The sequence below is a fragment of the Thunnus maccoyii genome, chromosome 4 (assembly GCF_910596095.1).
Source record: "Thunnus maccoyii chromosome 4, fThuMac1.1, whole genome shotgun sequence".
Classification (NCBI taxonomy): Eukaryota; Metazoa; Chordata; class Actinopteri; order Scombriformes; family Scombridae; genus Thunnus; species Thunnus maccoyii.
In genome coordinates, this window is record NC_056536.1 from 18,788,037 (window position 1) to 18,812,392 (window position 24,356).

General features: G+C 39.8%; 1 protein-coding gene across 7 annotated transcripts in view; it reads left to right on the top strand.

The window, feature by feature from the left end:
* The window catches only part of cacna2d3a (calcium channel, voltage-dependent, alpha 2/delta subunit 3a), a 133,561-nt gene that overhangs the window by 13,092 nt on the left and 96,113 nt on the right, over positions 1-24,356 (top strand). For all 7 annotated transcript variants that reach the window (XR_006095790.1, XM_042408725.1, XM_042408718.1 and 4 more), the window contains one exon: positions 104-185. Coding sequence is in view for 6 of the 7 variants with exons in the window: in XM_042408725.1 (XP_042264659.1) it covers positions 104-185 (82 nt within the window). In the remaining variant the exon portion in view is untranslated. The remainder of the gene's footprint in view (positions 1-103; positions 186-24,356) is intronic.

Genomic DNA, 24,356 nt, shown 5'->3' on the forward strand with positions numbered 1-24,356 from the left:
CAGTGAAAAAGCAGAAGTTACCATGTTGACTGTTCTAAGTTGTTGCCTATATTATACATGTCCTTTTATAAACTGTTTGCTGCATATTGTGTGCTTCCTGCAGGGTGAAGCTGTGGGCTTCAGCTTTTGGTGGGGAGATGAAGTCCATCTCTGCAAAGTACTCTGGCTCCCAGCTGCTGCAGAAGGTGAGTAGGTTTATTGTCTGAATTTATACATCCTGGAATGGCAATACTATAAAAAATATTATTCAGATGTCCACATGACTGAACTTGAGCAAGATTATGTTGTAGCTAGTTTTAGTCTTACAGCAAAAATACTGAGTAAAAGATGAGAGATTTTCTTTTAAAAGAAGCTAGAAATATGCCAAATGGTTTACATTTTTCAAAAAATGTTTCCACCACCTCAGTGTGTAAGCACACACAGGGACACACACTGGATAACATCATTTTGGGGAGCTGAAATTACGTGACGTGGATAAAGTGACTGCTTTAAAAGCTTGAAGATACCTTTTTTAGAGCCTTTTAAAATGTGTGTGGATGTGAAAGACCAGCTTAATGACTGGTGTTGAGTAATTTTTGAGTTGAGAGAAATGTCACTCTTTATCTCTTAAACTGCAGGACCTTTTTTTTTTTTTTTTACCCACTTGAGAATCAGTAATGCATGTTGACTACGTAGGCACAGATTTAAAAGCTTATTCAGAACATGTGCCTTTTTAAATGGGTGTCCAAATCTCAAGCACTCCAGCAGTTGCATTCACACACACACACACACACACACACACACACACACACACACACACACACACACACATGCGTGCTTAAATACACTCTTCGGAAAGCACTCGATTTATGCCAAGCAACTGAATATTCCTCCCATTTCTAACATCCCCTTACCTCTTTTCGTACCTCTCTGCAGTCTTTTCCCATCTCTCTCCCACTCTGCTTTATGGCATTTATGCAAAATTTGAGTGTGATAGAATGCAAATTTTCCAAATGGAGGGTCAGTTGATGAAGCATGAGTTAAAACTGGCTAATGGATAGCTGGTGGATAAAGGGTCAAACTGAACCTAACCTCTCACTGGGCGCACAGACACAATGTTGTGCTTCGGGCCAGAAGTTCAGGGTTCTGCTGGATGCAGAGACCCACTGTGGTGTGTGTCTGCTGTTAGGTGTCACACAGGAGATTTGATATGGCGACGCACAGCTAGGACCTGTGCGCACACATAAAAATGACATACACACACGCACTCATAAATGTATGCACATGACCACACACTGCATATTCACATGCACAGTCATATAGACACATACAGGCCTATAGCGTGGATTTCATCAGCTACTGATAAGGCAGAGTAGTGGTGTTATCTTCTTGACAGGATAAAAACTGTTCCCCCTTCTCATCTTTTTCTGCCTCCAAAAAGAAGATAACCCTCCCACAGAGTGACGACCTCTTTATGAAATGCAAATGAAAGCCGCAGGGTTAATTGAGAAAAGAAAAGACTAGAGACCTCTTTGTCAGAAAAGTGTATCTTTTCACACCTATCTGGTATATTGCGCCTTATTGGCAAATACAGTGTTATTCACTGTGCCCACTTGCTGGATCACTGAGTATCGTCAGATGTGCAGGATGTATAAATGCACACATGCACGCATATGCAGGCTGTGGCAACAGTGTCCTGTATATTAGTTATTGTGTGTCCGGTACAGTCCAGCAGCTCTTGTCCAGGGAGAGACCACAGATCCCCCCCTGAGGGCACATATGCTTTTAAATAGGCAGAAAGAATGAGGGATATACACTGTTATACATAGAGAGGAGGATGGTACTGAAAAGATTTGTATGTGTGTATGTGTGTGTTTCCCCTGGGCAGGAGACAGATGGACTCAGTCTCTCTTCAGTTATCTCTCTGACCCTAGCGTAACAAAACTCCCTTGGAAATAACCTCACACACACACACACACACACACACTATGCATGCAACATGATCTGTATCACACACAGTGTCTTCATACAGAGACACCCATTAAATGTTAAATGTACAGAAAATATGCTTAAAAAATATGTTTTTTCACTGACAAATTAAGGAGGAAAAAATATGGACCAAAAGGTTGGACGTTATATTTTGAATTTTCTTTTTGCCTGACGACGATGAACAAATGTCAAAAGTCTGGCACCTATTACATCTCCAGGTGTTACTTTGTGTTCTCAGCTGAAATGCTACAATTTGAATTTGATATTTCCTTTATGTTGGCTCGGCATTAATTTGATGCTTGATTTGACTTCCAATTTAATTATCTTTCTATGAGAGAGATTCTGAAAAAGTGCAAAAGTGTGATGAATCTAAATTAATAACATAAAACCACGCAATAAATTACTTAATTCCTTTTAATTGAGTGACAGCACTAATCCAAATATATTAGAAGCTTCATTTAATACTTTCATAGATAATTCATATAGATGCTTTCCAGTAGTTCAAGTCATATTGAATGGAAGATCAATTCTGAATGAAAAATATATGGATTAAATGATTGCATGACTGCTAAGTCAGCAAACAGCAACATAATTCCCAGCAGGACATAGATTATTGGAATAATACAAATCTAAATATTTGTAAATAATGAGTAGTTTAGAATAATCGGCAGCTTTGTTTGCTGTTGTTTTCAGAGACAAAATTTGACATCTTAAATATTTTTTTTAATCCAGCTGTAGCAGATTTAGTCTTTCATCCCCTCCTCAAACCTCCCTCTCCTTTTTCCTCTCCTGTCCTGATCTGTCCTCCCTCTCCACGCCACAGCCCGCTTCCTGTATCCATCGGAAACAGCTCTTGTTTCAAGGTTATACCAGTCAGGGCATGTGTGTATGTGTGTGTGTGTGTGAGAGAGAGAGAGAGTGTGTGTGTCTGTCCCTGTAGAAGGAAAATCATGATCAATAACCCCTTCAATTTTTTTTTTTTTTAATAAAAATCAAATGTTAGCAGTATACTCATTAGTGTATGTACAAATACAATGCATATTACATTCATACACTGTATATAGACAAACCCACACATCCATACCCAGGAATGCAGACTTATGTTTGAGACGTACTAAACATCTCCCACTGATAGTTAGAATTAGCTCTGTGTGTTTTAGCCTCTTCGCTGCTATTCTGTTGAAATCTTTAATTTCATGTATCATTGAACAACCTGTCTATATGAGCCAGCCTGGCTCTGTGTGTGTGTATGTGTTGCTGGCTGGACTAGTTTTCACCTCACTGACGTTATGGCTCCCTGGAATCAAAATAGTGGGACATTATTCCACGCTGAAATAACTTGAAGCCTCTTGGTAATGGATGATACAAGACAAATGATGATTCTTTGGGATCGTCACCGCAGCCTGTCTCGAAAGTTATCCGTGCACGCGTGCTTTTCCTATTTTTAAAAGCGTACGCTGTATCCGCGGGCGAGGAATAGGCAGCAGACGTATGTGTTTGCAGTGCGTGTGTTAAGTTTGCATACCTACTTAAAGCACGCTCAATCACACATACACACGCCGTCTCTCTCACATTCAAGAGGCGCATATGCTGAGCAAAAGAGCAGAGGATGATAGGAAGGTGTAATGATGTGTGACAAGAGTATGCTGGAATCGATTTGCCTGGATGGGGAAGAGGAGCGTGTGTGTGTGTGTGTGTGTGTGTGTGTGCATGTATGGTGCCATACCATTTCTCCTTTAACACCAAGTAGCTTAGCACAGGAAGCCACGGATATGTCTGCTGACAGTATGAAGACAGAGTGGAGTGGTTCCTCAAAAAGAAGCAGGGGATAAAAAATAAATGCCGGTATTGAAGTCGTCCAGTGAAGTGAAGAGGCGCAAGACTTACAGAGACACGCAACATGCACATGCTGGATTTATGGAGTATAGAGAGGAAGCGTTACACAGAGGGAGGAGAAAATTTTTGAAGGCTACGTTCATACACTTTCCAGCAGCTGTGCAGTAGCCCTGCGGTGATGAAAACCCTAAAAATTAAAACTAAAAGTGTCACATTTTCAGAAAAATAAGGCTTTCAAAGAATCTTAAAAATCCAAAAGGTCAAAGGAGTTTGTCAAACATGATGGATTAAGTTATTTCCACTCAATAGCATTATGTTTTGGTCTATTGGAGACCTTTCTATGAGACTTGTTTCACACAAACAGAATTCATAAATCTACAGAAGGCAGTTTCATGTTTGTCTGTTCTGGAAAAATCTGTTTTTGTTCTGAATATGTATTTTAGTCACACTGACTAGATTTAAGAGCATGACTAATTGTCTAATTTTGAAGTGGAAATGATTATGCATTTCATTTTTTCACATTCATTTAAAATTAATCACACATTCAGATGACAACAGTGGAAGAATGACTCTTGCTTTTGCTGTTTGGGGAACTGTATTATGAGCTGATGAAATGTTTTATATTTTCCACTCAGTACTCATGATAAACAGCACTTAAAGTTTTAATTTGATTTAGCTTTCCTTTTTTTAAAAAAAAATATATAAATATTTCATCACCACACTTGATAAAAAGGAATTGATTTAAGTGCCTTGTAATTCCTATGCAAATTACTCTCAACAAACATTTTGGGATTGTTTTATTTATGTTAGACATTGATTGTTGTGATCTAGTATATAGTGTATGCACAATACTAGAATGATTTCTGTGTTATATTGTGCATGTATGGAGGACACTCAGCACTGGACATATTGAGGTCATGTCCAGGAGTAGGAATTTGTATTCTACAAATACACACAAATTACACACAGTATTTTTATGATAATTCTGTCCTTTTTTAGACCCAATATCTTTAAATGTGACTGTGACTTTGAGGCAAATAAAAACAAAATATGGCATTCAGGGATATAGTATTTCTCCTCTGAATTACGTTCATTAAGAAGACTTTGAAACAGCATTTAGAAAATCATGAAGGGAGATATATTATCAGAAGAGTTTTGGCTAGTGACATTTTTTTTAGGGGATGGGATTGTGTTTTAGACCCATGACCTCAGTATTCTTAAAATCCTGGCGGCTATTTGTATGTTGATTGTATTGTCTTCTGTTGTCTTGTTTTGTTTTTATCTTGTGGTGTGTTAAATGTTATACTAGCGGACTGCACTGGAAATAAGCCTTCAGGCTTTGTTGTGTTTTCATCCTCTGTGATTGTTAGTGTATGTAATGACTGCAGTGCAGTGTTATGTGTGTTATTTAAATCATCAAATAAATTAATTAATTCATTCATTCATACGGCACTGTCTGCTGTTTGTAAACTGCTGCGTTTCTGCCTGGTTGAAAAAAAAAAAGCGATACTGATCAAATAATAGCTTTCACCTGAGTTTCCAAAATGCATTCCATCAGTGCACAGAGAAAATTAGTGGGTTATTACTTTGTTTGATTTAGATTTTTTTTCACTGTTAAGGTGGTTATTTTCCTGCTAAGGTAGGAAAATAAGCTCTTATTTGGGTTCACAAAAAAATCAAAATTGTGGTCAAACTGCGTCGCTTCAGACAAATTTTCAAGATCAGTTTTACTTATTTCTCTTTTTGCCCTTTATTTGCCTTTCTTGCCCCATGGATGACTCTGTGTATCTGTATATGTGTGTGTGTGTTTGTGTGTGTGTGTCTGTGTTGAAGTGTTGGGGGAAGTATGTGCGATGGTGCCAATCTGCTGCCAAGGGTGGGTGATGGCTGAGGCGTTCCAGTGTAACAGTGTGTCAGTGAGGGGGAGACGGCAGCAGATTAGATTTAGCTTTGGGAAAATTGAATAGCTGTCAGGTTTGGTTCAGCACGACTGGCGATGAGGTGAGGGAAGGGGGTGTGTAGGGGTGTGTACTGATGACTGTCCCTCTTTCCCTAACCTCCCCTAACCCTCCCATCACTTCTCTAGCTTCACTCTCCCTCCCTCTCTTGTTCTCATTGACCAAAGCATGATCTTGCTAAATTTGATTCCTCCACGGCTCATGAAGGGAGACGATGGAGAAAGAAATGTGTGTGTGTGTGTGTGTGTGTGTGTGTGTAAAAGAGAGAGAAAGAAAGAGCGGGTAAAGAAGGAGGAATACCGTGTCACAGAGTTAATTACAGCGTTAGCAGACGGGTTTGCAGCCTGTGCTGCTATCCTTTCATGTCCTAGCAGTTCAGCTTTAGCCAACACAGCCACTCACTCATACTGTAATTAGTGCTTTGTTGGTGAGAAAAAGCACGAGAAAAGCAACTGTGAATCAAACACCCAGCCTTTACTGTAGAGAGCTCAGGAGCAGGGAGCGAGGCCCTTTGCTACCGGATTAAAGAACTTAAATTCTTAAAGAGCACAACTGCTGACGCTGTGTTTGTGAGCTCAGAAAATCAAGTGTCTTTTGATGACTTGTTGTGCCGTTTACCTCTTTGATTTATCCCCAACCTCTCTGACCAAGTTTATTTGCCAGCGTGAAAAGTGTTTGATTTAGTAGTTCATTTGCGTTTGTAAAGAAGTTGATTTTTCTTTCCTAGTTTCTGAAGTTCTTGCAGAAGATGCACACATAGCGTTTGCATAAAGTGTAACACCTTGTGCTCCGTGCTGTTCGGATGATGAATGTGAACACTGGAGATGAATATCCACTGTCATCTGTCATCGGGCTGCTCAGGTTTGGCTCTGCCTCTGTTGGCCTGCAGATAAAGAGTATCTCACCGTGGCTACACCGGACATTAATGGGCACACACTCATACAAACACACACACACACACAGATTTCAATAATTATGACAGATTGTTCATCTGGTATGGTCCAGACTTGATTGCATGCAGAGAGTAAACATTAGCCAGCTTGCTAAAGGGGCAGGGCTAGTACTATTAAGCACATTAACGTGTGCGGCATTGTGTGAAGGACTGTCTGTGACTTGCTGCTGTCTACATCAATCATACTGCCTTGTGTGCTGTAGGTAAAGATGGCCCTTATAAAGCAATACACTGAATAGACAAAAGGACATCAGGCCCATTACAGCTACTCTGTCAATCACAAACCCATCTTGATACAACTTATAGTTCTGGTTTATATGTTATGCTGAGAATCAAAGATGAACTGGCACCCTAGCTCCTTCTTTCTTTCTCATTCACTCACTTTTTCTGTATTACCTTCAGCTTTCTGTCAACTTTTCCCTCTATCAACATTTTCACCCATGAGTTTTTTGCACTCCACCAATTATTTTTTTCCCCCCTTGCACTTTCTCTCTAAGTCTTCTCCCTCCCGCCATCGCTCTGTTTTAATAATGGATAGGATGCAGCTATGGCACTAAAGAATACATGGGAGGGGATCTTGGGACACGCCGGTGTTTGGAGCAAGTGCTGGTGCCCACACCCTCAAAAAATAGTTCTGCTGGCCAAGCACAATGTCCTGCACTCGCTGCTCTCTCGGAGGCCTCAGTGTGTGTCCCAAGTCACCCTCTCCACCTCTCCATCAACTGCGTCAACATACACACACACACACACTCAAACAAACACACACTTAGTTTGACTGTACTTTATGGAGCCCTGCACTGCGTCCCATTTGCACAACACATCTCAGCTGTGAGAGTGCTGCCAAATCCAGCTCAGTGGGACAGCTGCCCCTCCTCCTGATGACCTTCACCTGTACTTGCTATCATCTCACACAAACACTAACTGGCTAACACAAGGCTGGAGGAATACAGCTGTGCATGAGCAGCAATGTGAGATAACACATCAGCACACACACAAATTGCAAAAACTTTTTACTGTACACTCGATCTATGTATATTTATTTTAGTTTTTGTCTTTGTCTTGTTAACATGTCATGTACAGCAATGCGTTTATTGGCTTGAGGCCTGCACTAGCTAATGTACAGATTACACTGAGGTAATGCTGAGCACTGAGCAAGTGACAAATGATTACTTAGACACAGAGGATCACCATAGATCAATGTTGAGACATATTGATTACATGGTGTTGTTGGTATGTGCAGTAAACAAAGACAGATACTGTGTGGCAAGTAAGAGGTCCACATTTAGTCTGCAGAGATGAATTGTTGCTTTTCTAATCAAATTTAATCTGCATACCTGCATACAAATCAATTTAATGTTTTAGTTCCCAGTAATTAACCTGTGACTTATCCAATGGTCACGTGTTCTTTTCTTCTTTTCTTATTGGTTTTTAGTGGCAGTCGGCGTCCAAAATGTCACATTACCGCCATCTACAGGATTTAAACTAAAATCTTGACTGACTAAATAAAATAATAATAACCCCTTCCCATCCATTTCCCACCTTTTCAGGTGTTTGAGAGAAAGTAAAAGCTTCTCTCAACAGCTGCTGCACACCTTCTCCAGAAACTCCCACAACAACCTCCTTGCTGCATCTATGATTACGTCAATTTTCTCAGATTTTCCCTCTACTCTAGTAGTACAGTTAATTAGCATTGCCAAAAAGGCCCAAAACTTCACCTGATCCTTACAAAAACAAAACTCATCGTGTTTTCTGGTTGATTTGTCCTCCTTAGCTTCTTGTCTCACATCACAATATTTCTTACTTCGTCATGCTTAATTCTCTTCTGAGATCTAACCCTGATTATTTCAGCCTTCCTTACTCTCTTTGACAATTATCCTGCCATGCTGCATGATTCCCATTGCAAAGAAAACACTCTGGATCTTTCTCACGGTCTCCCTCACAGTCATTCTCCCCACATTTACCACATGTGGCAAAATCACTCCTACATACAAACAAACTATGACCAAACTTCCAACTATTTTTGCACTGCAAAGGTTTAGGAACATACGGCTTTACTGCATATGACACGTGAACCAAAAACACTCTATCAGGCAAGTACTCCAAATCAAAGTGAAGGATAACAGATTTAGTTTCATACTTTTCATTCACTACTTCATCAAACATCCTCATTCTATAGCTGTCTGTTAATCCTTTACACTCTTTAAATCTCCTTGCATCCACTCTGCCTGAGACTCCATCAACGACACTATTTATTGGAGCTTTCTTGCTAGGCAACATGTCACTGGATACATATCCATCCCAGAACCCAACACCAAGATTTTTTAAGGCTTTTTCCATCTGTATCTTTGACATACACTTGACAACAATCAAGCTGGAGCGTTTAATGTAGATCAGTTTAACTTCGCCCACTTCTTAATCCATCTTGCCACAGTGTGCTTTTCTGACAAAGCTCCACATCCAACACCTTCTTTCAAACCCCAAATCTTCATTCCAGCCATGTAGGTTTCTTTTTCATGTTCTCTCTCACCATGACTCGATGAATCAACTTTCTTTTTCTTTCTCTTCCCCAAGGCTCTCTCTCTTCTAACTTCAAAATTCTCATCTTCCCTTTCCCTTGTTCCCTCTCCATTCACTTAATCAATGATTAAGTTGAAACAACATTATATCAACTTAATCATTGAATTGGCAAGTTGAGTTTACTGCTGGCTGGGACTCTTCAAAAACCCCTCAATGGTCTTCTCAACTGTTCGGTGGAGCTCAGTTTCAGTTGTGATGTCTTGTTGAATTGTACTTACCTAGACCTGATTGAGCCATCTCTAGCACTCCTTTGAAGTATGTTACAGTAGGTCCATAAAAGCCCTTGAGTGCACTGCGGTTTTCAGAACTACACCTTTTCAGGGGCCTTCCTTCCATGAAGATAGAGGCAGAAAAAATGCTGTTGGCATGTGACCAAGGTATGCTGGAGTTTCATAGGTAATCACATTTTTTTAAAATTATGTTTAGTTTTAGAGGGCTTATATTGAACAGATGGATACAAATACCCCCAAAAGTCTGATAAATTTGTAATATGTTTTCTTTTTAAAACTAAATTGGTTGAAAAGTCCATTTAGAGGTATGGTAAAGGTTTTACTGCTAACATTCTTTTTTCCCTTTTTTTTAATACCAAAACTAAATATTGCCATACAATACAAATGCAGACATAATATATTATTATCTATTACTAATACTACTTACTACTATCAACCATCAACTGAAATTCAGGATACCACGAATGTAAAAAAAAAAGTGCCAGTCTTTGACTAACAGTCATAAATGCAATGAACAGCAATAAATGTATATATATAGCTGTGAATGAGGTATGGTTGTTGATACGATGTTGGTGTTAAAGTGGTCATTCAGTCAGTTGCTTTTGTGTGTACAAACCCAGGAACATAGCAAACTTCTTTCAGGCTAAAAGGCATATACAGTATGCAACAGCTTAGAATAACAGAGATGTGTCAAAGAGCATCTCAGTACAAACAACTCAGAGAGAAACAGCATTTCTTAACACTGATGCTGACCACATGCATTCCCACATTACTACGTTTTTAGTAGCAGTCACAAAGCATTAATAACCTCAAGATTGTTACAGGAGTATGATAGGGACTGTGATTTACTCCACTGGTTTGTACAATCCACAGATCTCAGTTCAGTAAGCACCTGTTAGACGATGTGGAACAGGATGTTCATTGCATAAACGTAACACCAGATCACGATCAGTTTTATTGAGTCAACATGGACTGTGATCCCTGTGGAACTATTAATACCTTGAGCCCGAGCCTTCAAGAACTGAGGCTGCTCTGGTGGCAAAAGAGTTCTTTGTTGTTATCCTACAAAACCAGTCACAATTTCGCCGATCCAAGATGATGATATCAGATGTTTTGTCTTGTCGGATCAATAGTCAAAAACCCAAAGAGGTCTCAAAAGTATTCTTCTCCACTGTATGTTGTACATTTAACGGTGCAGTGTGTAAGATTTAGTGGCATCTAGTGGTGAGGTTGCAGAGTGCGACAAACTGAATACCACCCCCTACTCCCTCGAGCTTGTAAGAGTGGCTGCGAAACTCGTGAAAAACACAAAGGCCCTCTCTAGAGCCAGTGTTTGGTTTGTCCGCTCTGGGCTACTGTAGAAACATGGAGGTGCAATATGGTGGGCTTAGTGGAAGGGGAACCGCTCCCTATGTAGATATAAAGGGCTCATTCGAAGGTAATGAAAACACAATTCTTATTTTCAGGTGATTATATACTAATGAAAACATACTGATGAATATTATATTCCTTTTCTGCCAAGTCTATTCCTCTAGATGCCACTAGATTCTACACACTGCACCTTCAAGGTGTTTCCCCCATTTTTTTGTGAGGCCTTTAAAAGCTAACTCAAATTAAACTGCAGTCCAAAAAGTGTAACTTCCCATAATAAATCTCCACTTGCAAGGATGAGTACTGCCTTTATATATCCACCACAATGTTTTGCTCTCTCCTTCTACTTTCACGCTGGCTGCTGCTAGAATCAATTTGAGACTGTGAGAATGTATGGGGTGGAATAGGGAAGCAGCAGGCCACATTGTATGTGCTGCTAAGCATGAAAAATGTTTTCTAGGACTCTGCTGAAACCAACTGAATGCAGGCAACTACAGATAGACTGTGGACTATTAATCAGTTCCATGTGAACAGATTAGACCTGCTATTATGTTTTTTGGTGAAGTGAATTATGGTGTGTGAAAGAAAAAGTAGAGTGGTGATGGTAGAGAGGCTAGTTCCTGTGCCTGCTTCTTAAGTTTTGAAAGGGAAAGGTTTCCTTTACTCCATAAAGGACTTATTTTAGGGTAGATATGTTTTCATGCTGGCATAGATGATGTCAGCTCCAGGCCTTTAGGAGCTTCTGTGTGTGTGTGTGTGTGTGTGTGTGTGTGTGTGTGTGTGTGTGTAGGTGGGGGGTAAGACATGATGGCATGGCATGTGAGGACATTGAAAGATGGCGGTCATTAGAGAGAGCAGGGATTTGGCTTCCACTCTGAGGGGCAATGGTGCATACCCAACAGACGCAGTGCACCCTGGGAAAAACTCCTGAGTGTCGCTACCAGCTATGCCATGAGGCCTTGTGTGTGTGTGTGTGTGTTCGTGTCAGTGTACAGCTGTTATTCTACTGTTCCTTTCAATAGCCCTTAGGCAGCCTTTAAACACTCAATCACTGTGGAAACACACACACACACTCACACACACACACACACACATGCACTCAGGAGCTGCGGGTGGATGAATTGTGTTGAGGAGCTAAATGGGTGAGGTGTGTAAGTGGTTTCAATTATGCTGAAATAAAAAGAGCAGCATGGCTTTTGCTCACAGGGGGGATGGGTACGAAATAGGGTTTTTTTTAGTTTTTCACTTGGAGTTTAAATGTTCATATTTCATTATAACAGCTTAATACAACATCAAAGTTGTGTAATATGAAAATTTCTGTAGTTTTCTTCAGAGCTGTTGAAGTCTTTTTGGGCAAGTCTCAAGTAATTTGAGACAAGTCAAAGTCAACTCAAGTCTATCAGAGCAAGTCTCAAGTCCTTAAGTTACATGTCTTCATTAACAAATTACAAGTCAATATGTCTTTCATGTGTGAATGCTAACCATTAATATTGCACAATATTTGAACATTTTCCTTTCAAAGCTATGAATAGTGTTTTAGACATGCTTGCAGCGTGGCTTTACAGATGGCAGTGTCAGTTGTTTCCTTTGGTCCAGTTTGAAATATCTCAACAACTATTGAGTATTTGCGGTCCCCAGAGGATGAATCCTACTGACTTTGGTGATCCCCTGACTTTTCATCTAGCACCACCATGAGGCTGACGTTTCTGTTTTTAACAAAATATCCCATCTCAACAACTATTTGGTACAGAATATCCATGGTGCCCATAGGCCAGATTTTTTGGTGATCCCCTGACTTTGACCTGCTGACATTTGTAGTTCTGACTGAAATGTCTCGACAGCTTTTGGATTGATTACCGTGAAATTTGATTCAGACATTCATGTCACCCCTCAGGATGAATTGTAATAACTTTCATGATCCCTTAACTTTTCGTCTAGTGCCATCATCAGATAACCCATACTCACAAAAACCAGCAAAACTAAATTCCCATCAGCCTGAGCTGTAGGCCTACTTTGTGTCCAGTGCTAATCAGCAAATGTTAGCATGCTAACATGCAAACTAAGATGCTGATCATGGTAAATATTATACAGTACTTGCTAAACATCAGCATGTTAGCATTATCAATGTGAGCTTGTTAGCGTGCTGACTTATAGCATGGAGCTCAAAGCACCGCTTTGTCTAACTGCAGCCTCACAGAGCTACTAGCATGGCTTCAACGTCTTCTGGGGCAAGTCTCAAATAATTTGAGGTAAGTTCATGTTGGCTTGAGTCTGTCAGAGCAAGTCTCAAATCCTTGAGGATAGATTTTATTAAGTCTTCATAAGTAAAATATTGAATATTAAAATGATGTGTGAAAATGTATTTTCTGAGCTTTTATAGTTTTTTTTTTAATGAAGCATGCCTCTAAATGTGGTATTAATTTTTATTGTACAGGAATATTACCAGGTCAAAACTTGAGATTTGAATATTTTTTGGTTTCAACTTTCAAGTTAATACAGGTCTTTTAGGAGTCTAGTCTCAAGTAAGTCAAGTCTCAGTGCATTTATGTCCAAGACAAGTCCCAAGTATGTTGTAAGTCTAACTCAAGTCTCAGTTTTAAGTATTTCTACAGCTCTAATGTTGTTACATTTGGATTCATCAGTTTTTGGTGAATATGTACACACCCACACTGGGGGATAGTTTGGTCATTGGGAAACTTCTACTCCCCTGATTCTCCAGTGGGTGACTCCCTGCTAATATAAATATTTTAGTAGTAACTGAAATTATTCACTGTTTACTGTCCACAGCTAATTCTGACTTTAGGTCTTATGATGATAACCAGCGTATGAAAAACATACCCTGTGACAATCAGGGGGTCCCAGTGCCGTGGGTAGTACTTCCAAAACAAAATAGGCATACATCTGCCACTAAATCCAAGTAGCTACACAAGAACAAGCACGGTTGCGTTTTTTTTTATTGGCCTATTTATTAGTTTGTTCATGAGACATGAGGACTGTTTCAGGACTTTTCAAATGTTTTCCTCAAGATAAATAAAGGAATTTTATTTTACATATTAATTAGTTCACATCTATTAGAACGTTTTAAATATGCAGAGAGAAGTAGCGTGGAGCAAATTGCATTCAAATGCTGTAAATGCCTTGATTACAATATATTATTATAAAACAACAATTTTGATAGTTACATGAGAATAAACCTCACTGTCTAGATAAATATTTATCTAATCTAAATATTTATTTAGATAAGTAGGCACATTTTTGAAATCCCCTTAAAATTTCATTTTGAGATTTTCAGGGGTGTCCCAGCTGTTAATTAGTCCGGGAGCCCCGAGACCACCTGTATTGTACTGATGATAACACATTTATAGCTGCTGTCACTGCTGTCAACACACCACTTATCTTTCATTTTGATCAATCAGCAATTTAATGTATTTGTCTGAAATAATTAGTGTGTTCATCTGGCAAGCACATTGCTATGTGGGGTAGTTTTGAATGAATCCTGTATGTTCAACAGGTGCATAAGCTAAGCAGAAATAAATACCAGAAATATTTGTTTTATAAGAAAAAAAAATACCAAGGTGCCAACTGCTAGACATACCACCTTCTGGTTTCCTGCTCATACCTTGTCTGACTGTAATGTGAGTCTGAGCATGTGGTAGATTAGGGGCCAGAAACTGACCACAATGAAACAGTTCCCAGCTCACTTCTTACAGCACAGTCTATTTCCGATCAGGAGCTGCCTTCTTCTCACCATATGATTGAGTGGTCTGTCAAAGCTGTGTGTGTGCGCATGTGTTCCTCACAATCCTCCCATTCATTCACAGTGCATTGATCTGACTTTGAGACATCTCCGCGCTGTGATCAATACTCTTCACCCCCACTGATAGATTATGTTATGGTGAATGGAGGAGCGAGGAATGCGTGGCCAGTCAGGCAAGAAGAGTTTATGATTCCTGAGCTTTATTTGAGTTTAACGATGTCTTATTTTTATGTCTGTGTGATTAGCATTCACACTTTGTCTAATTTACACTTTGTGTGTGTGTGTGTGTGTGTGTGTGTGTGTGTGTGTGTGTGTGTGTGTGTGTGTGTATTTTACAATCCGTGGGGAGTGTCTCTGTGCCACCAGATACGGGACTCAGACCAACATGCTTTTGAGGCAGGGAGGACAAGCGTGAAATTAATTGTTCCACTTCATCTCCGGCCAGCGCTCTTCTTTTGAGGGAACAATTTGTCGGTTGGCATACAAGGGAGGGTATGAAAGGAGGAGGGCATAGCAATGATTTTGTGTTCCTGGAAGATCCTGTGATCCAGCAGTGATTTCCTGCTGTGAATTTGGGCTGACGCTCCTGTCCCCGCTCAAGTAGCAGAGTGTTTCACGGGAGGCGGAATGTAACATCAGTCAAAGTGCAATTATTTCAGACAGTCTCTCACACTCACTCAGTCCTTTTCCCTTGTTTCTGCACACAGGCGAACACTCAGACACACATGCAGTAATGGCCCAGTGACACGGTGGCAGAAAACAGAATTAACTTCAACCAGATGATGCCTCTGGGTCCTACCTTTTCACTTTTTCTCTCCTCACCTCCTTGTCTCTCCGCCCCCGCTCCTCTCCTCCTCCTCCCCTGAGAGCCATGTTGGCTGTAATTACAAACATGGCTTTGGGGAATCAGTGGTCCTTTATAAGAAAAGATGACACTGCAAGAGGTTTGTTCTCCTGAACATGTTTTAGGAGAATACATGCTCACACACACTGTAGGCACAAGTATGTAGCTTGCATTAATGAAAACATACAACTACCTGAAAGCATACACACACAGAAAGTGCACTCAGTGTTTCATCCAGAGGGAAATTACTTCCTAGTTGTGCTTTTCTGTTCTGGGATTTAGTTAAATAATTCAGCAAGAACTATCTTTTGACATATTTAACATTTTAACAACTAGTATTAAGTATTCTGTCTCATAAATATATAATATTCTCCACATGTTGGAAAAGATATAATTGATGTAGATTAGGCTGCACATGTTTTACGTCAGATAGGGTTACAATTTTTCAGATGTCAGTGACATCATTGATATTGAGGGGTGTTTTTGATGTGCAGTTGTAGAAGATGTATTCAATTCCTTAACTTCAGTACAAGTGACAATACCACAATATAAAATGCATGTATTTCAAGTTAAATTCATGCATGTAGAATTTTTACTTAAGGGGGAACTCCACAGATTGATAACATCAAAGTCTGTTTACAGGTCTTGTGAGAAAAGTTGTATAAAGCCTTTTGGAGCACCAGAGGGAGCTGTGTGAAATCTAATAAATTGCCTCAAGTGATGTCACTTAAGTCAGCCTCAGTTGAGACTGACTCAAGTTATTGTAACTGGAGGCACTAATTTTAAGTACTTATACTACTTATATGTAGTGTTGGTTAGTTCAAAATATAACAATACATCATATGTCATTATATGTCTTGTATGTAAAATCTTAAACTAGTAACTATAGTTGTCAGATAAGTGTGATGGGGTAATGTAGTGGGGTAAAAGCATAATGTAGCATACATTACGCTTGAGTAAATTAACAGTACATTCCACTATTGTTGGTGTATAACTGCTTATTATCATAATGATAAGTGAGATAATGATTTTAATGGTAAAGTACAGTTATTGGAATCTTACCATGGGTCAAAATAGTATTTTGAAGCATTATGTATTTCATTTGTATAATATTAATTAATTTAATATAATATTGCAAATGTTGTGATTTGCAGCTACAACATACCTAACAAAATTTGACTTGACAACATATGAATGACAGATGCTAATCCTTGATATTACATTTGTCTGTAAATATTAAATTCAATATCCAAATAGCATTTTTGATGGAAAAATTAAAGAAGCATTCATTTTGAGAAGAGTAGCATTCAATAGCGGGTCCCAGAGTCCTGCACCGGGTCTGGTACCCGATGGCTAGCAGGTGAGAACAAAAAAGAGAAGTCAGAAATGAAAATGATTTGCAGTATTTTTAAATCAGCTTATATTATAATGTCTAATCAACCGCCAGGCTTTTTTTTAATTGTGAAGTGTAGTGGAGCCTGTCAGTGGATTACTATGAAACTTCAGAGTATGTTGCACACTGTTATAAGGCATACAAGTGAGCAGTCATTATAACATTAGTATGCAATTATTGTTAAGTGTGTGTGTGAGAGAGAGAAAGCTCTGTGGTATCTGCAACTGCGTATCTGTGTGTGTGCACTGGCATGTGTGAATGTCAGTGAATGTGCAGTACTGCCCTTCTTGTAGAGACACAGATTATGACTGTGCAACAAGTAAAAATAAAGCATTTTAAAGTGAGTGACTGTGTAGCCTATGTGTTTAATCACGGGTCAGGTCACAGGTCTTATATTTACGTGTATGGGTGGGTCCGAATTTGACATGGAGATAATTGCGGTAACGGGTTAGTTTCATTATTGAGCTTTGCGGGTACAGGTGGGTGCAGGTTTGCAAAATTGGACCTGTGCAGGACTCTGGAGGGTCCTTGATACTTCGTTTTTTCCCTCACTCTTCTCTTTTTTTAATCTTCTTTCATTTTTTTGTCCTTACCCTGAAGTGATGTGATTTTTTCTTTTCTTCACAAGAAAATGTTTCATGTTCACTAGAAACTTTCTTGTGTGCTCCAGATGTTTGCTTGTGTCAGGGACTCAGCAGAGAGTCTGTTAAATGGACTTATTGTGTGTCCCTTTGTTTTCTCTTCTGGCCTCCTCCAATACACACACACACACACGCACACACACGCACGCACGCACACACACGCACACACACACACACACACACACACACACACACACACACACACACACAGAGGCTTCTCTGAGCCTTGTCTCTTTTGTTCATCAAACCAGAATCATCCGCTTGTAGCCAGACAAGCAGGAAGAAGCAAACAAAACAAACAGGGCTGCTTTTTGTGAATGAAAACCAAATAAGACAGATTGAATGAAACAATATACTATGGTGCACACACACACACACACTTGTAATTCAGAGTATGCTTGGCTTCTTGACACATGCTTTTAAATTCTTTTTTCACTTTTCTGCTTTGAATGCTCAGCTTCATTTTGTAAGCCAGAAAGGCAAAAAACATCTCAGCAACAAACTAACAAAATCAATAACACTGTTCATCTGTTCAGTCATTTACATTTAAGATATATGTTTAATTTTAAATAGTTACTTACAAATTATGATTTGCCCATTTAACATTCTAACAAGTGCTGAAAAAAATGCAATAATTAATGAGTATTATAAAGAGTATTAGAGTATTAAGCATAAAGAGTATATTTATATGTGTGCCAATGTAAAGATGCTCGTGTGTGAACATACATGTTTTGCCAGTGAATGTGTGTGTGTGTGTGTGTGTGTGAGAGAGAGAGAGAGAGAGAGCAGGCCAAGGTAAAGTGGGATCTGGTGACGCGTAAAATGAATTGGGATTTGGGGGACTGGGGTTCAGTCTTAGTGTGAAATGAAGTTTTTCCCCTTCATTAATCACTTTATTATCTAACTCTGAGGATACAAACACATATTATGTTGTTCACATGTCTGTAATTCTCCATCATCAAGGCTGACCAACAGACGAGCACAAAGGAAAACAGTGCATGTACCTATCCTACCTACGACAGAGAAATGTTTTATATGAGAGTTGCCCTCCTCTACATCTATCTTTCTGATCTTTTATACCTGTAGTATTGAGTTTCATATGCATCTAGGTCTGTGTATGTGCATGCAGGATTGCATCTCTTTTTCCGTTTGCTAAAGGAAAGCATGGATATAGAGATTCTGGCCTCTGATTGCCATCCCACAGTCAGAGCACACTGTGCAGGAGAGATTAGCAGCATCAGCTCATTCATGTGATGCAGCACAGCAGAGGGGTGAGGGGCGAGAAAAAGAAAGAGAATGAGTTAAAATAGACTGTCCAGCACGTGTCACCACTGCTCGTCTCTGTCTTCAACACAGTTGTAACTCCTTTCTTGAGTGCATACATGACGTAGCCTGCAGCAAGTAGTCTTATATTGTGCAGTAAAGCTGAGCAGCTGATTTTGAATTGAATTTTAAACTGTTTGTTAACAACCTGTCTGATCACTTGTGTTTGCAATAAAATGGAAATGAATGGGATTTAGTTGTAGTTGATTTGTAAAATCAGAAAGCAACATGTCTTTCCAAATTGTTCTGGAAAGACACATTGCTGTTGAGTGTTTGAGTTGCAATTGTTTAATGCAAATGAATAATACCATTCACTTTCTTTGTACATTTGGGTGGCAGCAGAAATGTCAGAGATGGATATCACAAAACATGGGCAAATTAAAGCAATATATATATATGAAAATATATATATATAAAAAAGGGAACAGCTTCTTTGTTGGTTGTGAAAAGTTTGAACTGAAGCCCAGTCTGTATTATAGGTTAGCAGAAATCTCCCTGGGTAAATGAGCAGTACAAGTACATGACTGGGTATGTAATGAATGTCAGGTCAGCATCCAGGTGCACAAACCTGAGGCATTTCCAGTAAACACAACAATCTTTCAGGGAAAGGGAAAGAAACATTATTTTGTGCAGCAAGTTGGGCAAACACATATTCTTCTCAGTGGCGTTTTAGGTGGAAAAAATGGTGATGCAACAACTACTTTGGACAGAGGCATGACCAGAAGATTACATGATTTTACAATTTGACATAATACTTCATATACCTCATGAAATAATAATATTATTAATAATATTATAATATTTTGACTCTTCTACAGCATAACTACAGGACACTACATGACTAGATAAAATATGGCAATGTGACTGTCAATACAAAAGCTGTTTGCAGGCTGAAGAATAGCAATAGGAGGAGGAGGAGAGCGGCATTTTGCCAGGGAACGCATGTTTTAAGTACGTGTAAGAGGAAGATGAGCAGAAGATGACTGGAGAAAGAGGGGACAAAAGGGTAGACACCTGAATGTGTAAAGGCAAATAAGTATGACACTATTCACAGGAGTAAACAGTTCAGCAGCAGTGAGCTTTGCACCAAGCCTTTGATTCACCATAAAATCCATCCACGACCATTAGAAAAATGACCTAATGGAATCACATTACAAATACCACGCTTTAACAGCAAGATAAACTATAATTCTTTCACTCACCAATTCAAAGCTCACTTGAAGAGAAAGGAGGCACAGCAGTTCTTCCTCTGGGCAAACTTTTCAACGACTCTTGTGTTAGTCAGTTTGGGTAGCGTTAGCTATGTTTGCTTGACAGAGCAAGCCCAACTTTACCGCACTATCTAGATGATTCCTGCTGCTTTTATGTTTGGTTATCCTCTCAGAAAGATGCTTGAGATCCTGAAAACGTGCTATTGACAAGGTGTCATCCCCTCCAAAAACACACATGGGAAACAAAAAAGTGTCTTCTTGGATAAGCTAACAGTTTTAACAGCCATTTTTTTCCTGGAGAACCACTCCACATTATATCCGTGGTTATTTTTGCCTGTCGTTTGGTTTCTAACAATGTCCTGTGGCTGGAGGGCACCAAGATGTTTAATCTCACACTTTTCTTCAAAAGTAAGAGTTGCACGTTACAACTTACCAAGCAATAATAGCCAATGAAATAGCAGCGGGGCAACAGGCAATCAGCCCCACTTGGCATCAAGTTTATGCCACCTGCTTCTGTTGCCAAAGGCTTTGGGCATGCGTATTGTTGTTTTCCTGTACTCATAGTACTTGTTGCAAGAGTGGAACCGTCCCTACATTGCGGCTTCTGGAGTCAAATGCAGTTAAAAACACCCTTTTAAAACTATTGTATGAAGCCACTTACCCCAAATGACCCGTTGCCACTGATTCTTCTGAGACAGGGTGACTGCTTAGCAGAGAATGAGCAGCTAGACTAGTGAAACCAAGACTTGTAACAAACTGACAAGGACCAAGGCCTTTTGTTTTAATGAGCAGAATCTTGAAAATTTTGCTAAATCAATTACATGAAGAAACTCTAGTTTAACATACAATAGGTTTATTGTATAAGACTAAGTGGGTTTTCTAGACAGCCTCTTGGAATATTTCTGACGCAGAGAGATCAGAGCATAGAAATGATCACATAGCAGCAACCCTGGATCTTTCTGTCTGTCTCAAAGACACTTCAGTTGGGCTGCTACTCATCAACACAGGAGTCTGAATCTGATTCCTCGGGTTGTCTTCTCATTCACTGCACCACTATCCTGCTGTTAAAGTTGCCATTGAAGCCCGTTACAGAAGCTTTCCTCTTCCCTCTCCTGGGAAATGGAGGTTCTGGATCTATGTCAGTTGGCTTTCCTGTGAAGATGATGTGATGTGAAGAGGATAGCTTCAGGCTAATTGGGCCGGGTCTGCTCTGGTCAGCTTGACTGAACATAGCGTCGCAGACAGCCTGTGGTCAGCTGGACCCGCTTAGCCTCTCACTGACCACACAAACGTGACTACAAACACATAAACACTTCTGAAGTCTAGAATATCTGTCAGTTCTGGGTTTCAGTTTCAGGGACAAGGATTTAGTGGAGCTGTAGACAAAAATAATTGGTTTCAATCGAAAAGACTTTGGAAATGTCTTTACAGAGAATAATTCTTATCTATGACTGCGTCCATGAAGTCAGCCCATTCATTTTTATAATTAGCAAGAAAGTGGGTGCAGTAGAGAAGAAGAAATGGTGAGAGGAAAGCAGGAAATACAGAAACTAGAGAGAAGAAGAAACTCTAGGGAGACAGTGAAGGGAGAAAGAGAAAATTGGTGAAGAAACCAGTGGAGACAGTTCAGGTTTGAGCCGCTGCTGACCTGTCAGCTTTAACAGCCCACCACAGCCAGCCAGGAACCAGGATTGGCTTAAAACCTGGATTTTCTGTCCCTCTGACATACTGCAGTTGTCAGTCAGCCAGTGGGATTATCCCACTGATTTTCATATGGTTATGGTTGCTGTGATTTGGCTTCTGAGTCATCAGCCAGTCACTTTGATTTGCCACAGACAATGTTACTTGAGGCTGCAATTAATTAGCAGCACTGTTGGATGAGGGACTAAGTTTGTCTGAGTACATGTAAAACTTGAGGTTTGGTTATACAGAAAAGATCTTAGGAAAAAATGGTGTCCAAAAAGACACTAAAGTCATTAAAAGTGATTCTTTCTTTCTTTCTTTCTTTCTTTCTTTCTTTCTTTCTTTCTTTCTTTCTTTCTTTCTTTCTTTCTTTCTTTCTTTCTTCCTTCCTTCCTTCCTTCCTTCCTTTCTTCCTTCCTTCCTTCTTTCCCAATCTGTACCATATGCAACAGAAGAAGCATTTTTGGATGGCTACAACGGGGATTTTGAACAGAATTTTCAGAATTTTGATACTCCAAACTGTTTGGCCATGACATGCAAATGAATTTGGCAGCGAAGGCACCACTTCGGCAGCGTTTCAAAGAGACACAGACTGTTCAGTGTTACGGCTGTGAAAGGAGTGTTGATGCTATGATATGGAGATAAAGATGAAACAGTGATTTCCCTTTATGATTGTAGTGCAGCCTGTCTTGGCCTCTTACTGTCTGTAGCTCTTCCCTGTCCCTGCTGCTCATTGCTCCACGTGTCTTTAAATCTCTTTCCTGGCTCCCCACTTGTAGAGGGACTTTTCTGCTCATTCAGAACCCCCCCGCACCCCATCTCCCACCCCCCACCTTTCATTATACTGTAAGTTGGACACTTATCTCCTTTAAAAGTACCTTGATGAATCAGACCCTCTTTCCTCTAATCTCTGTAATTGCTATGAAAAAAACCTCTCTACCTTAGCTCTTATTTTAATTCTTTTCCCGGCACTTCTCTCTTATATGATCTCTCTGACATCACAGGAATATTCTGCCTTCAGACTCTGGCCTTTGCACTTGTTATAATTGGTTGCTTGTAATGAATTATGTAGTAATAAACTGATTTTAACTTAATCTATTGCCTTGTGCAGTGTAAATCATTTTGCTTACTACTGATGCCATACATTTTTAAACTCAATGCAAATTTTGTGATTTGAGCTTGCTTCCCTCCTCTTGTGTCCACCTGCAGCTTTTCAAATACAGATTGCATTTCACGCCACCCTCTGACCTCCCACTTCAATATTATCTCTCCACACCTTCGTTCATCCGTCACCCTTAACAACTCTCCACCTTCCCTTTCTTCCTCACCCAACCTGTCTTTGCATCTGCTGAATTTCTTTGCACTGCACAGTGTTTGCTCTCGCTATCACAGTTTTTCTTATCTATCACTCCCTCTCTCTTTTTGTTTCCCTTTATCACTTTTTCCCTTTCTCATCTGTTTGTCTGGCTGTCTTTCTCCCTGGATGGAGGAAATGCTAGGGTGCCCAGTTTGTCTTTCACATAGAAGTAGACAAAGCAATATACCCATAATTCATCATTTTCTCAAAAGATAGCACTCAGCCATCAAATTCAGTGTCACCTGCCAGTGTCCCTTTTTGTGCTTGATTGTTCCAATGAGGACGTTTTAATTAATTGACATTGCACAACACGCTTACTTGTCTCAGTCGTTCACTCAAGTACAGAAGAACATTTCGCCCAGCGTCTCTGCTTTTCCCTGTCACCTTCAGCTACAACTAAGAATTCACCATTGGGGGTGCTAATAAGAGGCTAGGGGAGACTAAGCCTCCCCAAAATGATCATGGAAATATTATGCTGAAGCTTTTTGTGAATTACTTGGCTTGTTGATTGTTATTTTGGATGCAATAGCTAACAGGTTATTTTGGTGAGAGAGAGCGAGCAAGTGAGAGACAGCTGAGAGACCAAGTGGGAGAGACAGAAGCCTCTAGTTACTGATTATAATGACCATTGCAAGCAGTGCTCGACCGTTTCCTGAATTTGTTTTGCCTGTCTGTGTATTTTGGTGCCAAGCGCAGCATGCACAGTGTACAGGTGGGAGGGGGTTTATTCAGATGAAGCAGTGCAAAGCGAGTTGTTGGTGTTGCTGTGCTGAGAATAGATGTCTCAGAACCACGTCTGTTTCTGAAGCAATGTCACTCCGCTGGCACTTCAGTGATTTTATCAACAAGAGTAAACTAAATTCTTACAGCAAATGCACAGAATGCTTAAAATGTAAATAAAGTATACTTAATCAAACATTCCCCAGCCAAAATATGTGTTTAAATCAGCATAAAAAATTATAAAGTTTAATGTGGTTGAAGCAGTAAAGTTATAAATTAATATGATTGATTCTGACAGTATCTGTTGTCCACAGCTGCTTTATTCCCCTTCAGGTCATTAAATCCCTGCAGCCATCTGAAGGCAGCAGGACACATTTAATCTGCAGCCTCTATACAGTTAAGACTGGTCAGTTAAAACTCTGCATTCTGCCTGTTATGCAGGAGACATCGGATTAGCCGAGCTCTTTAATCCTGTGCGTCATGAAACTTCTTTCCAACTTTGCAGTTTTTAAGTTATTTTTTTTGTGTTTTATTG